This window comes from Acyrthosiphon pisum, chromosome A3 (genome assembly GCF_005508785.2).
Source record: "Acyrthosiphon pisum isolate AL4f chromosome A3, pea_aphid_22Mar2018_4r6ur, whole genome shotgun sequence".
In the NCBI taxonomy this organism is placed as follows: Eukaryota; Metazoa; Arthropoda; class Insecta; order Hemiptera; family Aphididae; genus Acyrthosiphon; species Acyrthosiphon pisum.
The window spans coordinates 14319515-14342276 of NC_042496.1; the positions used below are offsets into that span (position 1 = coordinate 14319515).

General features: G+C 30.1%; 1 protein-coding gene across 1 annotated transcript in view; it reads left to right on the top strand.

The window, feature by feature from the left end:
- Positions 1-22762, top strand: part of LOC100569429 — a 41150-nt gene that overhangs the window by 8558 nt on the left and 9830 nt on the right. The window contains exons 2-3 of the mRNA XM_008189767.3: positions 11565-11882; positions 12538-12768. Of these exons, the coding sequence (XP_008187989.1) occupies positions 11565-11882; positions 12538-12768 (549 nt within the window). The remainder of the gene's footprint in view (positions 1-11564; positions 11883-12537; positions 12769-22762) is intronic.

Genomic DNA, 22762 nt, shown 5'->3' on the forward strand with positions numbered 1-22762 from the left:
TTTAATAAATTAGTATTAATATACGTATTATATACAATAAAATAGACAATGTTATTAAGTACATACTAGACGATATTGCACTTATATTCCTCATTACCAACCTACCTACTCGTTTTCTAAAACATTTTTTTATTTTTTTATTTGAATTAGGAACTTTTATTTATAAATTCTCTAAACCGCACTGCATACAATTTGACACAAAAATAAAATGGCATTGTTCCGATTATTTTGGGTTATGACATATTCATACTCCTATATAGTCAATTATTTCAAATGACATCACTCATACTAAATCAAAAAAAAAAATTAGAAAAAGTACTGAATATGAAATCATATCTAAATATACAATAAAAGTTGAAACACAATAGATTTTAAGTTTTTATAAGAAATGCGTTTGAAAAGTAACGGATGATGTCTTAAATGTAACTCTATATACCTACCTAAATCTAAACCAAACATGATTTTAACTTTTTCCCTCGTCTATACTCACAGTTGCTGCTACCGATAGTCTATAATTATAGTATATATATAGTTATGTTAAATGATAAAAAAAGTATAACGATTATTTTCTCTGTTGCTGCGGGTCAAGCGGTGAAATGAAATCATTTTTCTGAATATATAAAATAAAATATAATAATAATAATAATAATAATAATAAATAATTACTAGTTTTAATATTTATGCAGATACAAAAATAAGCACAGGTATATTACCTATGCACTTGTATATTTATACAATAGTATAGGTATGCAGAAACAGACAAATACTAATGCGTTGTCGAAAACTCGAAAATACTAAAAAAACACCGCGTAAAATTTGCATAACTCTGCAGTTATTGAAATCTATACATGTGGTGTATGTTTATTAATTATATATATATATGTATAACAATGCTGCCACACGATGCACGCGCCATATAGTGTTATTGTATATATATGTATGTTTTTTATAACACGCACCCAGACGGTAACAGTTCCCTATTTGGCTTTGAACTTGCGTTTGTCGTCCCGTTTATGATAAATAAATAATGAAATGTATTAAAGCAAAAAATATATATTTTTAAAAGTTCAGGAAAAAAATTACGAAATTTTTTTTTACATTCACACCTCACTGCAGCTATACTACGGTATATAGGTATATACATACATATATATATCGATATCTCGTGGGCGTTGATGCAGCTCGAAATCATGCTGGTTATGGGCTTCGGATTAAAATCGTCGGTGGTGGCGGTGTCATCAGCTGGTGGACGCGCGGTGGGAAGGGAAGGAGCTTTGGAGCTTTAAATAATACATCAGCGAGCCAGCACGCGGGCCAGCAGCGCGTCGCCGCCGCACCGACGTGTGTAAATCGTAGCAGATGTCAAACTGGTGTACAAGGAACTCGCATTATAATATTATTCGCGCCCAAAATGCCGAGGCATACGTAATCGAGAAACGCGCGCTTCTGCCTGCGTCTGTCGGTTCTCACAGTTTATTAAAAGCGCATTTTTAATCGGTTTATCGACGCCGTCACTTGATCGCAGGCTCGCTGTTACGGCAATAAGCTTCATAACTTATTTACTTATATTATATTATTATTTCCGCCGACCCGTCCGTAGTAGCTTACCTATATATATATATATATATATAATATAAACTTATAACTTGCAGTTTTATATCTTCGCCGAACTCTGCAGCTGCATCCGCGCTTCAAATCGTTTTTATATAAAGGTGTTGTAGGCGTATATATTAATATCGTTTTAATCCACACATCGCGCACCGCCCTTAACTGGTAAATATATACATATTTATATATTTACATTCGCAATATAAATAAGTGAATGCAAATTCTAAAGAAAAATTCTAAATACTCAAAAACCCTATACCTATACATGAGAAATCAGAATACAATTATAACTTACAATTTACATTGTTTGTGTAAGCATCTATACATAAATATTTAAATACATAGGTGTACCTAGGCCAGTAAATTATAAAATGTCAACGGTATTACGGTATGTCAGTATTTTATTATATTATATTCATTGTACTAATGTAGTATAGACTTAACAACATTACTGCAGTAAATAATAGTTTTGATCTTAAGTTTATATAAGCAGACACTGAGTAAACAACACACGTATAATACTATAATATAGGTAGGTATATATTATATAGGTATTATACTATTATCATTATGTACCTATTTATGTATGTACTTGTACTTTGCAGGTATACGTAGGCATTTTAATATAGTATAGGTAATATATTATTACAATTAACATCAAAAAAACTTTCACTATGTACATATAATATCATATAATATATACGCCTTATATTTATAGGCAGTTAGAACGATGTAAGCATAATTTGATCGGCTGGTCCGTTCAAATAGTTGGGCACAATGTCAACATCCATTCTTTGTCGCCAATCGCCATTATACAGTCATTACTCATTTATATAGATACTATTTTAAAGTCTACCTTGTACACCATAATATGACCTCTCTATAGCTAGATATTATGTTCATACATTCATGAAGTATTTTAATATAAAAATACGATGTATTTTATACACTTATAAGACGTTTTACATCTTCTTATTTCGCCAGGTGGGTATGAATATATAGGGAGCCGGGAGGTTCAGATTACTGGGTAGATTACTGGCTTTAGATTAACTACTTACGTTCTGAAAACCACTGGTAAAAAGCAAGGAAGCTAGTTGAAGGAAAAATTAATAGAAGTTCTAGATGGGGGAACAAGGTCGCTGGATAATAGATAACCAGATGGCCAAAAACTGATAAGTGATAACTAACTCAACTGCCAAACAATATTAATATGATTAGAGCTACTAAGGCAAAATTGGGTATAAGTCTATAACACTAAACCTTAGATCATGTATATCGTATATGATCTAAACACTAAACCGTATATGAACAGGCCACGCATGGATAAAATATGCAAATGGTATTTAAATCGGGGCACGCGACTCTAAAAAATGTGATTGTGTGGCTACATAGAACAGACAACTATTTATATATATAGTCACATTACTAATGAGTGTTCACTTAGTATATTCAAAGGCAACGTTAGAGATATCCACCTGGCGAAAAAAGAAGCAGTACAGTGTATGGGGAACTTGTAAGATTTGCATCGTAATATGAACTACGAGCATAATATTAAATATATCAAACAATCTTAATTATTATTGTCTCATTAATATTATTACTGTGTTAATTTTACATTTATATTTAATCTCTGTTAATTTATCGTATAATATTTATGATTATTTGTTGCTCTGTGCTCAAATTATCATATTATGAATTAATATATATATATATATATATATATATATTATTATATTATACCTATACCACGATGTACATACACTCATATTTCATATATATTGTTATGTGTAGATCTACCGTCAACACTCAACGATATAATAATCTTAAAACGCTAAATCAATTTATTAATTCCGTATTTCCGTTGTAGGTAATTGCAATATAAATTAAAATGTTGGTATATAAACTTCTATAGGTTATATACAATTTATATAATTCTTGTAATTATGTTATACTAAAATCAACGAGTCACAACCATACAATTCATCTTGATCATGATTTCGATATTATACCGTCCATATTACTATACGATGCACGTAAGCAGTTTTTCAATGAGTTGTATATCTCATGCTCTATCGGCTACATTAGCGTTAAAATTAAAAATAAATTTAGTAAAAATATAATACTATATGGTACTGTGATGTACTGATGTGGCCCTAACAGTTGGTAAGTATATTATTATACACTAGGGTCTCGGAGTCAAAGTGAAATCGATCATAAAGTTTCTATTCGAAAGATCATAGTCATACAATAAAATAGTTGGTATATGAAAAATGACAAACAACATGACTCAAACGATGTAATAGCAAGACGTTATAGGTAACATAGAATAGACTCTTCCGACGGGAATATCGGTACCTGTATACTAGGTTATTTCCGGTTAAATAGTAAATACATATACGGTTGACACGCGTCTGGAATGTTTGTGATCGTAATTGTGTAATTCTATAATTGTTTATACCTTTTATTTTATCGTCATATAAAAAAAATGTACCTACATTAAAATTATAAATTCAATACACGTCATAAACGCGTTTATAATGAGCGCATTGCGAATACATAGTATACCTACAATGATACTTTTATGTATTGTTAATGCCACAATCACAATACTGAGTCCCCGGTGCAAACATATTTTAGAGGTTCTTGCCATATATTTATAAACTCGTATGGGCACAAAAAGGGTTAGGTGGGTTAGGCACCTTGTTAGAAATTATCAGCCTACCAATTATTATTCGACAATAGTTTTATTTTCATGAGATGATATATTTATATAATATATTCATTATTCATACTATATAGGTTATTAATACGATTGAAGATATAATAATCTTTAGTCGTGGTTGCTAATAATGAATTAGGTTTTTGTCATTTATTTTTATTATTTTATCATTATTATAACCATTCTTGTTAGCTATAGTATGGCTAATATTGTACACTCTGAAAGATGACCGGCGTATCATTTAAATTGATATTTATAGTTGGTAGGTACCGATATCACGTATTGCCGCTGAGCGTTAAAATTATAGTGCTAAATTAAATAATAAGACATGTAAATTACATTAAAATTGTAATTGTTAGAATTGTTATGAAAATGCATTTTCAGGCTAACTAGGATGATATAAAAGTTTGTTATATCACGACTCTAATAAATATAGCAATATCTCCGTTAATAAAACATGTAGCTATTTAACATCCAAGTATTTTTGTTAAAAAAAAACATAAATTACGTAAATCTATGGATATAGATATATGAGCTATTTTGGTGTAATTTTCGTTAGTTCAAGTACTTTCGTTAAACTCGCTGTGAATATGCGTTTGAACTTTGAATGCGCCAAAGTCTTATACCACGGGGCAAATGTGTTTACAATTCGATCTATCCAACGGTCACTTGCCGGTATAGTGATGACTGATGAATGATGATTTATGTTCACCGATTTGTCCGTTATTTACTTTGTACTTATAACAATATAATCTCTTTTTTCAAATTACAATGCAAGTTTATGTATTAAATACTGCAGTGCTGAAACCAGTTGGAGGGGGCTGTAATTTTAAACACACCCCTCCACATAACGTGAGTTTTTTTACGAATTAAACTTAATACATTGTTTAATATTACTATATGTAACATCGTGTTCCGTGTATTACGCGTATACGCCATCACCTAGATTTTCTCATAAGCCCCATATTATATTGAGAACATTTTTTGAAATTCATAATCCTCACCCCTTGGAAAGTGAATCTTCTTTGCGCTGCTGATTATATATAATATAATAGTTTTGAAACATGAAAAAGATACCTGCTATATGGTACGCTCTCCATTATAGTTCAGGTGTAATAACCATAATGGAGGAAATTCTATTAGTCATTTCATATCTTTCTGAAGTAGACGATGTCCTCTTAAGCTGGGTTATAAAAAAATATCTGCGAAAAGGAGGGAGTAGACTTACACAAAAATAACTGAATGTTTATAAGTAATAAGTATGCAATGCACAATTTATATTTCAATGAAACTGTTGATCAGCAAATCAAAAATCACAATGCGTAAAAATAACATTTAATAATGTTTTTAAAATACACACCGTAAAAAATATATTAATTTTCGCAGAAATCGCAAAAATTAATCTTTTATCTGTCCATGATATCTCATAGTCGACACTCTTAATATTTTTTTGTGGACGAAGGGAGCAGCCACACATATTATGCCCTGCACACCCCCTGGCAGCGTCTATTTATTATGTGGAGTAATTGCTCTGGGGCGGCGGCAGTGGGGTCTGTGCGGCTAACGGACGCAGTGGTATACTCACATGGGGCGATCCACCGCAACCGCGGTGATTAGTACATAATATAACGCAAGTTAAATTTTATCCGAAAGTCACTGTGTAAAATCGAACGCCCGCGTGTCCATATTATTACGTATACATAAATGTACAATACAACCAAGAGCAGGGGGCGCGTGAAGTGACGTGTCGTCGTATATAATAATATATGTATGGCCGGGTGCGCCGCTCTCTTCTCTTATAATAAACTCCGCAGGGATACAATGCGGTCCCCGACACCCTCCCCTGTATGAAGAATTCGACCGTACACCCCCACCACACACACACACACTCGACATTTACGCGTTTAAACGTATATTATATACATGCGAGTATCGTCGGGTTTCTATTATACGTAGGTACCTATATATCGGTGTATAATACTGTACATATATAGTATATTATAATATATATTATATGTGTGCGCGCGCGGTGTGTCTGATCTAATTGTTGTTTCCATTGAACCGTCAACAGCCACGTAATTGATAGCGGCCATTTCTGTGTATTATCGCTTTTGGAGGTCTTGGCTTTTTTTTTTCATTTCATTTCTCGCCCAGGTCTGACTATTTACGCTATACGGCAGCACCTCCCACCGATAATCGTCCCGAGACAACAACAAAAAAACTGTTATTTACGGTTATTTTGTATCTAATATATGTATATCAAAGTTTACGATTCCGATTTTCTATACTCTAAACCTATTAAACACATAATATGTGTCCTATTAAATTAGTATATGCGCGCGGTACACCGTTGATTGCGGGTCTTATTATTATATTTTTTGTTTCCCGATTTATATACGGACCCTCGGCGTATAAATATATAAACGACGACTGCGGACGGCCATTGTTCGGTCTCCACGGTTTAATGTTTTGCGGTTTTCCGACCGTCGATTTATATACACACGCGCGCACGACACTCGTTTAAAGGTGATATATCCTGTATACATATAAATGGCCGGACGACGTGTGCGCGTGTAATTAATCTCGAAAACAAGCAGGGGGTGGACGCGACTTTTCGGGTTTCATGATCTGTCTTTAACGCTTTTGCCTTTGTCGTCACCACCCGATTAATATAATGTGTAAAAGATAAAAAAAAAATAACAAACTCACCCCCTTCGCCGCGATTAATCACTCGTATGTACCACGCTGCAGTGCAGGGGACGATGACGTTAAGCTGTAATGGAAATTTACTCTATGTACGTCTCCATCATTTGATTTACATAAAGAACTATACACTATCGTTTCAAATGTAATTAATATACGTGAGTATAATATGTATATAGGTAATGTGTATACCTATAGTGATTTATAAGTTATAACGCTGCGTCTGCGTCTGTAGTTGGCTTGTTCTGCATATTCCAGTGTTTCGGTTGTAATAAGTGATAATAGTCGCTATCGAATGATGAGACGTTAACGCCACCGTCATCATTGCCGCTAGTTGATTGTAATGTATATATTTAGTCGTTTGGGAACCACTGTGTATAAGTACGTCGTACGTGGAATACCAATATGCCATAAACTCCCTTCTCTCCAATCTCCATTAAAAAATATCTCTCAAAATCCATTTTTACTGCAAGCATTAAAATTATTCCGTGAGGGGTGGAATGGTGGGAGGGTACAAATGCATGATATTCTTATATACGTATACCATTACTAGTTTCTTCCATCCTCAAATAATCCTGTGTCCACCTGATAATTATGTGATTTAAATATTATTATATTTTTACCTGAAATTATTTTTAGATAAGTTCTAAAGTACCTACCTATACACTTACAATTTACTTCACTATATGATGTTATTTTCATACATAGCTTACAACGCACTTTTCGTCTCATAGAAATCAGAAAAATTAACACAAAATAAAACGTATAATATAATAATCGCCGTAATAATGTAGTATAGTCGGTTTTGCTTGATTTTTTTTTTTGCGATAACAAATTAACACTGCTTGTATATTTTTACATCTCATTATAGACATTTTATAGATATGCGTGATACACTGATACGTAACACATTAATACAATATACATATATAATATGTAAATACACATAAATAACATAATCTGCACTATACTAGAAAACGACGGCGTCATATCAAGTAGAAAAATGTATTTGGTCCCCTTATAGGTAATATAAGGTAGTTACTAACTACTATTTACGTTGCAGGTACCTATCAATACTGTCATACTGGATATAATTTGTGAAAAAGTATTCAATTTATTTGGAAAAAAATATGTATAAATGCGTTTTAAAATATTTATTTTTAATCTTATACATTTATATTGGTCAAAAAAGTTAATGACATTCAATTTTAGTCGATAATAAAACGTCATAAACAAATTTAATGATATACCTCATTTAACTTTATTGACTAGATGCGCATAATGTATAATTAGAATTAGAATTAATAACAGTGTTATCTAAAATAGAAAAATAGTACATTTTCCTTTTCTTAACACCAGTTCGAAATGTTATGATTAATTTGATGATCGCGAAAAATTATGAAACCTTAATATAAGTGATATCAACGTCCACTTTATGAAGTATGCCTCTTCTGGTATAAATTGTTTTATTATATTATTATTATTATTTTTTTTTTTACAAAAATGTATTAATACTTTCGTAGAATAATAGTAATAAAACAAAAACCACTTTGTTTTTTAAGAAGGAGTTCAACTTTTGGTCGGAACACACTTTGCTTTTTTTTAATAATAAGTGCCGTTCATGTTGTAACATGTATATAGTATATAATATATATATATATATATGGTTTTTTCCATTGTATACCGCGAACAATAATAATAATATAGTCACTTGATGTCATGGCGGTGCAGTACAGTGTACACCACGCACAAAACTATTAAATATATGGTCGTCAAGTAAACTATAATACACTTGTAAGCTGTGCGTGCCCCGCGTTAAATAACACGTGGCACGCGTATATATATATTATACGATGTATATATTATATTATGCATAAACCTATATCGACTGTAATAGGTACACCGACGCAGATCCTGTAACGGTTGTGAGTCGACGTCACAATAATGCACGTGTATAGACGTGGTGGCGTCACCGATAAGGATTAAATTAATATTATTAGATATTATATATTTAGGTATTTTTTATACGACTGTTTTTTTCACACTGGTTTTTTATTTTTTTTTTTAAGTGCGGAATTACGTCCTACGCACCACGATTATATTATAATATAGGCTGTATGTATACAACTGTTATGAGCATTAAACTACCATTGTAAACGCGTTTTAAGATTTCGTTGAATTCCGTAAACAGTAAAAAATAAAAATCATTAGCCATCAGAATATTAAAATTTTAGTTTAACTTGTATACCTATACATATTATATACAAAATAAACAATTTAAGTCTTTTATTTCATTTTCAATGAATACGATTTATTGTTATATTTATTTTCTGCTAATAAAAACGCCTACCTATGTATTATATTTAGTGGTTATATATATTTGATAATGAATATAATTTAAAACTCTAAAGGAACTTTCAAAAATTCTTATAGTCATAGTGTCATTAAAAAAAATTATCATCGCCGCATACTCACATGTACATATTATGTGTCAGTGTCACGTTTTCTATTCCGTTTGTCTTCTAAATAACAAACTAATTTTTAATGTAAATGGTATATCATATTTTGTAAATAGTAACAACTATCAACTATGTTTATTGTTATAACCTTCTGCAGTTGCTTTAAACATTTGATTTTTTGCTAAAGCCATTTTTCACTGAATAATGAAATTAAATATATGTAGGTACCTGAGTTGTGAACGGCGTACTTCACTGGTGCTCGACCAAAACAGTTTTCTACTTGATATTTTAAGTAACAAATTTTCCAAAACGTCACGTAAAACTCCACAGTAACTATTGACTTATTAATTTTAAGCACATTATAATACTACTTAGTACTTACTATGTATTAAAGTTGTTTACATTACTGATATTTAAAAAAAATACTCTACATACTCTTATATGATTGCTGGCCTTCACCCTTGAGTGACAAAGTAAATTTTTGATACTTAATTATAATTTAGTTGCGAAGTCTAAATTAAAAATATGTTATACTCGAGAATTGTTTTCACTCAAGTATGCTGTAGTATAACATGTATGGATTTAATTTAACCAGTTTAAAAAAAATATCTCGCTTTATTAAAATTATAGTACCTACAATAACAAATAGTATTAAAGTTTTGACGATTGATGGTTGGACTCTATTTGGAATCTAAATGTCACGAACAAAAACCACTTACCTTACACATTGACTTGTCGGTGTACCTTTATATTTTAAACTGCTCTATATCTTTGACTGATAAAACTTAAATCTGTAAATGACAACTCAAGTATCTATATTACCTATATACCTTCCGAATCATTTCCGTCATTTACTCTTTCTTTCAGAAACTTAACTGGTCGTCCATTGCCAATGCTCGCGTGAGAAAAACTGAACACTAAGATTCATCCTGAAATCTGAAGGATCTAATTTGTTTTAATCGAAACAAATTTAATAAAAGGCCCACCCACGTTAAAGTTATCTTTATTTATTGCCAATTATATTTTTATGTGATGTAGTAAATGTTTATACTTACTATATAATAATTTATATTATATACGTGTCTACCTATATAAAATATTTATAACAGTAGTAAGAATGTAAGAATTTAGTATTTACCGTAAGTTTTTTTTGAAAATTAATGATACTGATTAGTGATTACTGACTCATTCTATAATAGTAATTTATGAGAGTAAAATAATAGTTAAAAGAAGTGGCATATAAACCATAATTTTAACTTCACGGAACAATTTCAAAAAGACTCTTACGATTTTTTTTAAACAAACAATAATTTCTTTATAGGTGTTAATTATATTTATTAGGAATACTATTGAACGTCATATAGAGCGTACATTGTAACTCACCTCGTTAACATAATAATACCTACAGTACGAGTTTGCCGCGGCATCACATCTTATACGATAAAAACCCCGAAGCGCCTAGATATTCGTGTTTCTGAGATCCAATCATCGAATTTACGTAATCAGTAATCTCAGATATTTATCGTACGATCACATTGCCCGCGGTTGGACAACTAAATAGTAATCATACGAATATGAACTTGATAAGTATTATTATATACTAAACAAATACAGTTATAATAATACTATAATATCGTACATCGGATATTACAAGCGTCGCATACACTATAATATACGGTTATAAATTATAATAATTCGTCTTTAACTTTGTGTTTCCGCCTGTAAAATTTGATATCGCGAACCATATAAAATAATAGTTTCCAAAATTTGTGCGTAACACTGTATATACATATGTGCTTCACTGCAGGAGTCTGCTGAGTAAAAATGTTATGACCGAGAATCTTTAATTTATAGATACTCGACATTCGTTGTCGTTACATCATACGATTGAATTTCACTTGAACATTTCTATCTGTAGCTACTTGACACGATTATGTTTAATAATATATTGTTATGTCTTGCACGTGCGCGCGTGCAAACGATAAGTCCGATTTGGTGTTGAGTACTCGAATATAATAAAAACAATAAAAAATCATAAAAATAAAATATTTATTATTTATTGATTTCGTTTGCAGGGAAGAGTTGATGTTGCACCAAGTCACGGACGGAGTGCATTTCATGCAAATGATATACGGAACAGGAAAGACGCTCTTCGACTGCGAGTACGTCAAGGAACCCGAGACGGCCACAGATTTCATTCGAGAGTTTTGGAATGAGGAGCAAGGCAAAAACCACACAGTGGGATCCTTGACTGGAGAATATGCCTCTATGGTAGATTTCAAACATTTGAAAAGAGCTTGTCATAAAAACCACAAGAAAACGAGAAGAAGACTTGCGAACGAGTATCAGCAGCAGCATCACGAGAGCACCACTGACGTCGTCGGTAACGACGGGTCAGTATATTTACATTTTAATACATTATTATTATTTAGTGACCATAATAGGAATATATTATACCACGTGCATTCATTAGTCATAAAATATATATTGTCCTTAGTTATACGCTCATCGAAGCTTTTTATTCCAGTGGTAACACAATAATTGAAAATTTGTTTTTAAATGTTTAATTTTCGGTTGTAATTAATACACCGCTCTTATACGTGCCAGTTAGATTAGGTTACTTTAGGATTCATACAATCATATGAAATACGCATACATACGAACAGTAGCGGATTTGATTCGTCATCTAGGATATGGGGGGAGGCAATATCCTTTTGGTCCAAAACTTCCACTTAAAAGACCAATAAGCAATTATTATTTATAGGTAGTTTATGATGTCTAGGAAAAGGCATGACCTCTATGTCCCCTCCCTAAACGCCGTGCCTACTTACAAATAATGACTGTATTCATATAATAGCTACAGTAAACGTAATATATTTAAAATATTTTCTCCTGCAATGTTTTTGTAATCGTATGAAACTCATCTAATCGTAATACCGTAATACCGCGGACTGCGCATAATTTATTATTACAATGCAACTAAATTATAAATTATATTAGCTATAAATTTATCATTCAATATAATATTTTTCCCTGTCGTGATTTCAGCAAACGGCGAAAGAGAGATCTGTTGTCCGTGTTGAGAGTTCCTGGTACAAAATGGTGTGGGAAAGGGCGTTCAGCGAAATCGTACAGACAACTCGACGGATTCGGTGGAGCGGATCGATGCTGCAGGATCCACGACACGTCTTGTCCGATGTGGATTGGCGCTTTGCAAAGTAAATACGGTCTGTTCAACTGGAGGCTGAACACGCTTATGCACTGCTCGTGTGACCGAAGGTATGTATCAATAACACTTTGTCTGTATATTATATATATAGGTACATCAATACTTACGTCATCGTTCAATATTAATGATTCATAAACGATTATTATCATAGCACACAATTAATTATTATTTTTAACAGGTGTGGAAAATTAATAATTGACATACCTACGCACCGCAGTGGTCGTACCTAATAGGTTTATCATAATAATATATATTTCACCCCTTCAAAATATTTTCTTCAAAAACATCATGCCGCCTTAATTGCATAATACCTATCTTGTCTTCAACTAAAAACTATACGAGTCTGTATTTCTGTATTTCTGTATACATATATTTTATGATATTTATTATTCACCTATTTTTTTAAAATCACGTGTTAGGTATTAAAAAATGAGACTTATAGTGCAATTGTTTATGTTTGAATACAGTATTTGTTTTACGTACATATAGGTACTATTGTAAATCTATCCAATCAGTGTTATTTTTATAGTCATAGTTTTATTCAGAAATATCATGGTTTGTACTTTGCCTTTTATTATATAAGATTTATTCCATAACAAGGCCAATGAGGGAGGCCTGAAGCCCTTAGCCCCCCCCCCCCTGGGTAAGCCACTGTATCCAATACCCATCACCCTCTTGGCACTTGCTCGAGTCTAGTTCCACCAGTTTCATCGTTGAGTAGTATATTGTCCTACAAAAACAGTTTTCGTTTACATGTTAACTTAGTAAACATTATACCTATATATTATTATGATTAATGATTGTATAATAACTATAAATTATATATAGGTACATTTTCTTGATATTTCAAAGTATGACATGTTTCGCACAGAAAATATTTATTTTACTATTTTATAATATAAACTGTTAATTATTAAGCCATTATTACTATAACATTTATAAGCAGAATATATATTATGCGCAAAAGTGCTATCGTAAATGGTGTAGAGACCTTTTAAATTAATAAAGGAGGTGTTACCTTTGGGTTTCTTCCTCATCACGTTATTCATGCTACTTTATTCTATTTTTTTTATCAAATTTGCTTATTGTAATTATTGCGTAATACAGATTGTAAACTGTCTTTCTTAATAATAAAAAAAAAAAAAAAAAAGTGCTATCGATAAAACGTAGGTAAATTTTTTGGCTACCCAATACTGAATAATTTTATTTGGCGCAAATGAGTAGATATTTTATACGTATATACAAAGAAATTGCAGTAAGAATTGTAATTAAATTAATGTACATTTATTTTTTATATAGTTAATTAAATAAATAATTATTTTGACCATTCAAATTCAAACATAAATCATAGTTCAGTGGTTTAGAAAATTATTTTTGTTGAGATACTATATAGATAGCTAAATATAATTTTGTTGGAAGAAAATCGTTCAACTAATAAGAATGTTAATAAAATCTTAATTGATTTTAATTAAACCGTTAATCACTATTCACTCAATGAAGTATTAATTGTACAAGTTTATTTTAATGACTGTTTAATAGATAGCGTTTTAATATACTTTTTAAATCATTCAGGTTTACCGGTATTATTTTAAAATCGAATTGCTATAGTGCTATTTAAAACACTTGCAAATTATTAACAAACTCGTATTATTAAAAATACTCACATTTTTTTACGAAGGAATGTTGACATAGTGTGAGATGATTTCCACTGGGGAAGCATGTTTAAGGTGATGATAACAATGTTGACTTTGTTGTTCAGTCTACCCACTGTTTCAGACCACTTCAATATTTGTTGACTTGTTGGACATTCGTGATTCAATTCAAAAAAAGCCTAATTGACGGTTCTGTTTAAGAACAAATATAATTCTTTTTCTTTATTTATTTACCAAAAAATAAATATTACGTCTTTGTCGGTCGTATCTTTGATGTTTCGTCGTATTACACGGGGTTAACCTTGTCCATCTGTATCTGTTAATGAAAAAGAAAATTTAATAGCATTTTAGATCAATATGCTAAAAACCATAGTCGAATAATACACTGTGAAGTTAGCATAAATTATTATATTTTTATAATAATGGATTAACCGGTTTTTAAAAAAGCGTAGGTGCCGCGGTGATATATATTTCTATAATGTAATATTATCATTTCTAGGCCCGATGGGCATTGAACAAAATTAGAAAAAATCTTATTTAAAGTATAATAACTATTTTCATCGTGTACTTGAATAATGTGTATATTAACCTAGCTGCAGTTGAACAATTAAACCATTTATTATTGTTTGACGATTTTCGAAAAGTAGTAACATTAAAAATGTTATCTACACTTCTAAATTAGATACCTAAATGAAAAACTATCTTATGACATAACACTGTCTTATTAACATATAATATTAAGACGTACATTTTTTAAATTGATAGCATAACATTTGATTTTTGGTTCAAATAACACATTAACACATGTATAAAGTATATAAATATTTTTTCAATACAATTAGGTACTACTATTGGTAATAACTATTAAGTATTAAGTAATTAATATATTTTACGATAAAAAAGTTTGAAGTATTTACATTTTAGCATAATACTAACTGAATCATACATACAACATAAGTATAATAAGTTTTAACAATAAATTAATAAAATATATGCAATACTATAAAGTATAAAGTATAAACCTATATGGCTAAAAGGCTATTCGGCTTGAATATAGGTGTATGTGCCTTTTGTATATTATTATATATTATACGCGATAGTCATTGCATATTTACACCAGCAGGTTGAAACAGACACGTGAATCACTTCAAATAATTCAATTTAAATGGGAAAATTATAGAACTTGTTGATAACACACGTGTAATAATCTTACTAATCTTGGTACCTAGTACCCACAGACATAATATTATAAATGTACAAATTTAATAACGATAAACAATAACCAAGTCATTATAAAACTAACAATTTATAAGTTATAGCCAAACTTCATAACAAAATAACTGCATATTATTATTTATTTTTTATAAATGTATTTCCTATAATATATTTCTTATGAATTTTGTCACATTGTTTTCAATTATAGCAATATTATAGCAATTAGCAATCACCAATCAGTAATTCTGTCTAGATAGAAACATTAAATACCTACATTTTTAATAGGTACCTACTATATAGGTAAATTTCTCACCAGTTAACTTGCAATTAATAGATAGCAAATCTAATCAGAATCAAACCTTAATACATTCTATTTTATTTTTTTTAATTTCTAAAAATATTTCAGGCAATATTATTTTTAAAATGTGCAATATTGTAGATTTTATTTGATGGGTAGGTATCGGTAAATAAATATATTTTGAATATTATTTACAGTTGTGCATTTCTAGTGTCAGCTACCAAGAGCGTAATAATTTGGCATTTATTCAAAAATAAACGAACTCTGAGAAGAATATCCAATTGAGTAGGTATTCAACTACTCAAGGTTGAGATTACATCCGTTACGACATTTAATAACATTATTTAAATTAGGATTGTAATACAACATTTTTTCACGTAATTTCTTAATTATTATACATTATCATAGTGTTAGATTTTTCATCTAGTTATTTTTACTTTTATTATTGTATCATTTTATACTTAAGGAATAATAATAATAATAATGCATAGATATATAATACTGCATTGAAACGTAATATATTATTGCATTCCTATACGTTAGTTAACAATGTTTTAACCGTTTTTTGTTGTTATTATTATATATTACATTCAATGGTAGACGAAATGATTTAGTGTCTTCAAATAAAAATAAAATTATAAAATAAAAATAAAATACTCGTAGGTACGAATGAATCTGTCCCATTAGCCACGGTCTCGCGGGGCCCGTTTTCTAAATTTAATTTAAACGTTCTATCCCGCTAGGAAAAAGAATTTAAATGTATATACTTCTTTTCTTACCCTCCTTTCAGTATTTATTAGCCACTGACATAAATTATTATGGCCCTATATCTATGTGTACAATAAATATTTTCATTTCATCGAAATCGTATTTAAAATTAATGCTTGCACATCGTCAAAGCGTGGTGCAGGCTGTCGTCGTCTAAATAGATAAAAACAGTAAATTAAAACAGTAAAAATATATAACATGAAAAAATATGTCTGTTATAATGATGTTATTAATTTTCTTTTTTTCTTTTTTTCCATACTTACGCGGCCGTGGTCACATGTATATACAATGTTTATGTACCTACGTATATGGCTATATACTATTGAGTCGTATAGCTCATATTAGTTATTAGTAGGTATACAAAATTCTGTATTTTTTAAGTTTATTCTTCTGTATTCATATGTAGTTTCACATGCATATAATACGAATCACAACACTACAAGATGTATTATCTTGTAGATTTCAATCACGTGCACTTATCATACTTCTTTATCGCTATTTTTAATTTTATATGTCAAGTGTAAATAGGTAGGTCTCTTTTAAATAATTAATTCATTATATTTAAACAAATTGAGTTTTATTATTGAAACGTTATATTTCACATTATTGCAATACGCCAGTATACCTATAAAAACATATGAGTTATGATAAAAGTATTCAATTCATATGAATATTGAATAATTTTATGTAAAACAAAATAGGCACCTATATTATGTTTTATATAAAATAACTTCTGTAAACATAAGTACATACATTTACCATAGTAATATTATATACCTAGGTAGTTATTATAGTTAAAATTAGGTGATAAATTATGATATTTGATTTATTTGAATTTATCGTGTGTATAATATACTGTCACTATATAGTTATAGTAGCTCATAATATTTGTATAATACATATAACGCTATATACGCAATCTAACGGTGATAATTTTGTTTTTACCGAATGAACATCTTTATATTTAGGAAAATATTATTTATATTTTTAGCACAAAAAATGTATACACGCGTAACGTATATTGTGCATGGATAGATCGATAATATTTTTATGTAGCTTAAAGTATTGGACAGGTCATCATTCACAAGATATACAGACAATGCAGAATTGTCCTACCGGGCATCGCCAAGTTTGGATCAATGGACTGTAAAGATACGATAGAAATCCGAGTTTTCTCTCAATGCCAAAACCCCAATGAAGTCTTTTGTATTTTTATAACCAAAGGGGGACGTATTTAATATTCAAATTTTACATTGGTTTTTGAGATGACTAAGAAGGATTAATAAAACTATGAAAGGTATCGCCCGACGCCCTTAATATGACTTGTATTTTGCAAAATTTGTTATGATAGAAAGCGTTCTTAAAATTTTTATTTTTACTGAATGTTAATTCACGTTTACTGATGTTTTTACAAAACTTTTGTCATGCAGAAACACTTAAAATATTAAATACTACATAGTAAAAAAAACAGCACCTATCTAAAAAAAGGAGAAATAAAAATTGAAGCATGTACGATTACTGAAGATAAATATATATAATATACAATATACATTATATGTATCAATCTGTTACACTGACCAAAGGATAGTAAATAGAATTAAAAAAATATATATACATACTATACAGGATGATTCACCAAGTCTGCTCGCCCACATTTTCTTCTTTAATAATTAATCTATTAAAACTTAACGAGAAGTTTTTGAGTTATTTACCTTGGTGTAAATAAAAATAATAGGTCCATAATAATGGGTTTAGAAGATATGGGGGCTGTGATGATTTGAAAATGTTAATTAATAAATATTAATCCATCTGCATATATTTATAATGTGTACAATTTGTCCTAGAATAATAAATACTATGTCCAATATTAGATAATATATACATTTTATATTTTCATTTAAAGAAATATTTGATCACCAGAACCCACAGGACATTCCTAAATTCTTTATTAAATGGTATAAAAATCTAAATAAATATTATATCTATGTATAGAATATAGATAACCAGCTATACTTAAAAATTCCAAAAATCAAAATTTTAATAAACCTATTATTCAAGGAAAAAATGGGGATGAGTTTGCTTAGAAAATCACACTGTAAACAGTATACTATAAATAACGTATAGTGTTTTAAATACAATTAATTGTTCTTTAAGCTGAATGATGGTTATTTTAGGTTTTAAAAAAAAAAAATATTGTTTTTTTTTTTTTGAAACATAATTTTTAATTATGCTATCTTTTACATGGGATGAACTATTTTTGTAAATTTGGGTACAATAATGGCAAGACGTAGTAATAGTACCTACAGAATGAAGAGACTCAATGTAGGTACTTCGCAGTGAAGTACATACATACTAAAATTAATTTAGTTTCTATAATGTCTTTAAATATATTATTTTAATTTTTGGAATATCTAATTCATTTCCACAGATATAGATTATGAAGTTTTTTTAAAAGATAATTCTTATAAAATTCAATAATGCTTCATTAAATAGTGAATACCATTAAATACAACACATATAATCCTCATTATCACCCCGTACCCATCGTACTCACGCTATACTTCGTCATAAATATCCAACTGGAAGTTCACCCTTCAATTTATACTCTATAATAGTATATACATATAAGTACTAATAATTATTGTAGTCCTTCTCTGCGTATATAAAAATGTGTTCCCGCGTGTGGGTTGGATAATCTAATAATATTGTCGACTGATCCAAGAACTTAATCGTAACGTGGCGTCGTCCCTCGGGAGTCGGGGTTAATATTTGGCGTCTAGCGACACGACTATATTATGTATAATATTGAGTGTTATGATGACAGTGTAGTATTTTTTAGATATTAATGGCGGATGGAAAAAATAACCCCAACATATCTATTTTGCCAACGGGTCGAACTTATACTGCTACTATAATATAATATTAATGTGTCAATAAATTAATTTTCCTACACGAATAATTGCATATATTACTATATCAGATATATTTTATTACATATTTACATATTAATTGCCATCGTGTAATTCCAATCAATTTCAAACATAATCAACGAATATTACCTATTGTTAAAAAAAAAAATGTTTATGTACCTACTTAAAAAACAAAGTGGTAAGTCTACCAGCTGAAATCGAGATATAATTTGGTTGTCTGCTCGAATATTGTTATAAAATATTATAATAAAAAATATGTCTAATGTTCGGTCGTATATAATATTTTTTATAGTAGTGGTTTTCGCGTAAAATGCCGTTAATTTATTATATAACATTGTCATAAATAGCAAAATATCGAAATAATTAAATGCTTTGTATCTCAATCAAGCGATTGTAAAATTATTGTTTTGTGCTATAAATATTGTATTCGTTAGAAAAAAATATCAACAGATTCGTGAGATTATATTGTGTTTCATTTAACGAGACCAAACTGAGGAGGCTTCATTACTTTTTAAGATTATTATTATCATTTCGTTTTTTTCCTAACTGTATACCTGCCGAACAGCTACAATAATATTCAATATTATTCATAATCCAGTGCATATACGGTGAACTAACCTAATCGCCTAGTAATTATTTTTAAATTAACAATATTATCGGTCTACGTAGGTACCAGTATCGATTATATAATATAGGTACTTACAACCATCAAAGAGCATCAATAATAATCAGAAAATTACACGATGACAATAGCCGGATGACGAGGTATAGCCGGTATAGGTCGTAATGTCGTATTAAATTGTTAAGTATAGGTATAACGTTGTGAACGTCGATTATAATATAATATAGGTAGGCGTATCATAAAGAAAACAAAAACGAAGAATTAGAAAAATATATTTCAGAACCAATATCCTTCTTTTATATATAAACGATGATAAGGCATAAACGTGATAAACATTAAACATGTAAGTATAATGTATGCTCATTGTGTAAAAAAATGAAAGCTAACGAGTTACACAGGGTACGACATTTTGAAGTTTGAGGAAAACTTACTTTTTATTGCACGTTTATAGCCGAAAAATATTTAAATTTCAAGGAAGCGTAATTTATAATATTAAATATATACTATATATTATAGCGCAGCAATCCTGCGACATAGATTAAAACCTACACCGTATATAGAAAGACAACGCTAATGTATTATTGGCATCGTTATTTTATTGATCGGCTGACCGTAAATTAGAATTTTATAGTGTTCAGAGCCTATTTTATATAAAATTCAATAAAATGAGCGTAAAATCGATATCCCGCTGTCGTTTCTCGTCTATTATGGCATATATATTTTAATCGATTTATATACGAGTATACGACTAGTACGTAAATTACATTAAAATTTATATACACACGTCATTTTCATGTACAGTATAATGTAGAAAACGACACTTCGTATATTCTGGTTTTAATTGAAACTCGATTTATGAACGCATCCCTCCGATAAATGGTGGCTCGTTAAGTCGAAGAAAAAATACGACAAACAAATACGTTGGTGTAGAACCCTATGCCTACATATATATTATATACCTACCTACGTTTGATGTCTGTGACCGATAAAAATAAGATACAAGAGATTATCTGCAGCCGCGGTCTTTATATATATATGATAATATGCATAATAACTCGCCGCGGCTATATAGTAACATAATATAAAGGTCCACCGATAAATAGCTGAAGTGCCCAATTTAAATGTTCTCGAGCGATCTCTGGTCGGGAAACACAAACGACGATCAACGTACTCGACATTTCCACGAGCGTCTAAGCCCCGTGTTTGTTTATTTTTTTTAACGTCATAAACTAAATATTTTCGAAAACTCATTAAACTCGTCACTCGATCGAAGGATATAAAATAATGTACTATATTACAGTGTCTGCAGCAGTAATCTATATCCTGCAGTGTCGCACGGGAATCCTTATATACACAGGTACGCATAATTATACAGTATTATTATATACGTTCGGGATCGTAAAAGAAGTTTGTGTTATATATGTACCTTACAATATCGATGCCCATAAATATATTGTGGTACTCGGCGCGCTCAATCGCCGCGACCTGTAGGAATATCGAAGTACATAATAATATAATACTCGGACAGTTATAGACGTACAATATATATACGTCATACGTTTATATACGTTGTATACGTTTCGTATATACCTATGTGGTAAACCGTAAATGCACCGTGTGCGTGTACGTCGGTAGAGGAGTATAAATTGTGGTGGTGGATACACGTGCGAAATATCGGAAGCCAGCGGGTTGTCCGAACGTATAGATCGTAAAACTGACACGAAATCTTCATTTGAATAATATGATGTATCGTATATGTATACATATATATACGCGTTTCTTTTTAGTGGAATTTATTTCACGCACGCATCGCGTTACAGTAATAATAATAATTATTATGGCGCCGTCGTCTAACCGTCCCCGACGACCCATTTTGTGATTTGCAAATAAAATTTACCGCATTTATAAGACGCGAGATAAATTAATATCAGCACCGCTGCCGACCGCCCACTCTGTGGAACGTCACTACGCTAAATTGTCTTTTTTTAGAATAAAATGCATTTTTTTTTTTGTCACCAGATTTTTTTTTTAGATGGATTTGACCTTGAAATAACGTCCTTATTCCTCGAATAGATTTGTACCTTTGACTATTGTAATATTGTAGTTGTTTGATTTGATTTAAAATTTAAATACCTACGCACATGTTTTTGACCAAGTATAATAATATATGTTATAAGTACTTACATAACCTAGTTATTAGTAACTACCTATATATGATTATTATCTAAATTTGTATACAAAAAAAAACATTAGTCATTAATCATTACTTAATTACAGGCATATCCTGAATAATTAATTTCCTGTCTAGAGAGTATTGAGTTCTAAATCATCTGTACCTATTTGACTATATTTTAATGATATATTTCAGCAATTAATAATAAATATAAGTAAACTCATATTTTTTATCAGGTTTATATTGTCTAATGGTAACTTTTAGAATAATTGTAAATAGATTTCAAATTCAAAGTAGTTGAATTCAAAACAAATGTAGGTAGGTACACGGTAAATTAAACAATTGTATCAATATTTCGAAAGTATAACAGTTTACTGAACCTTGTT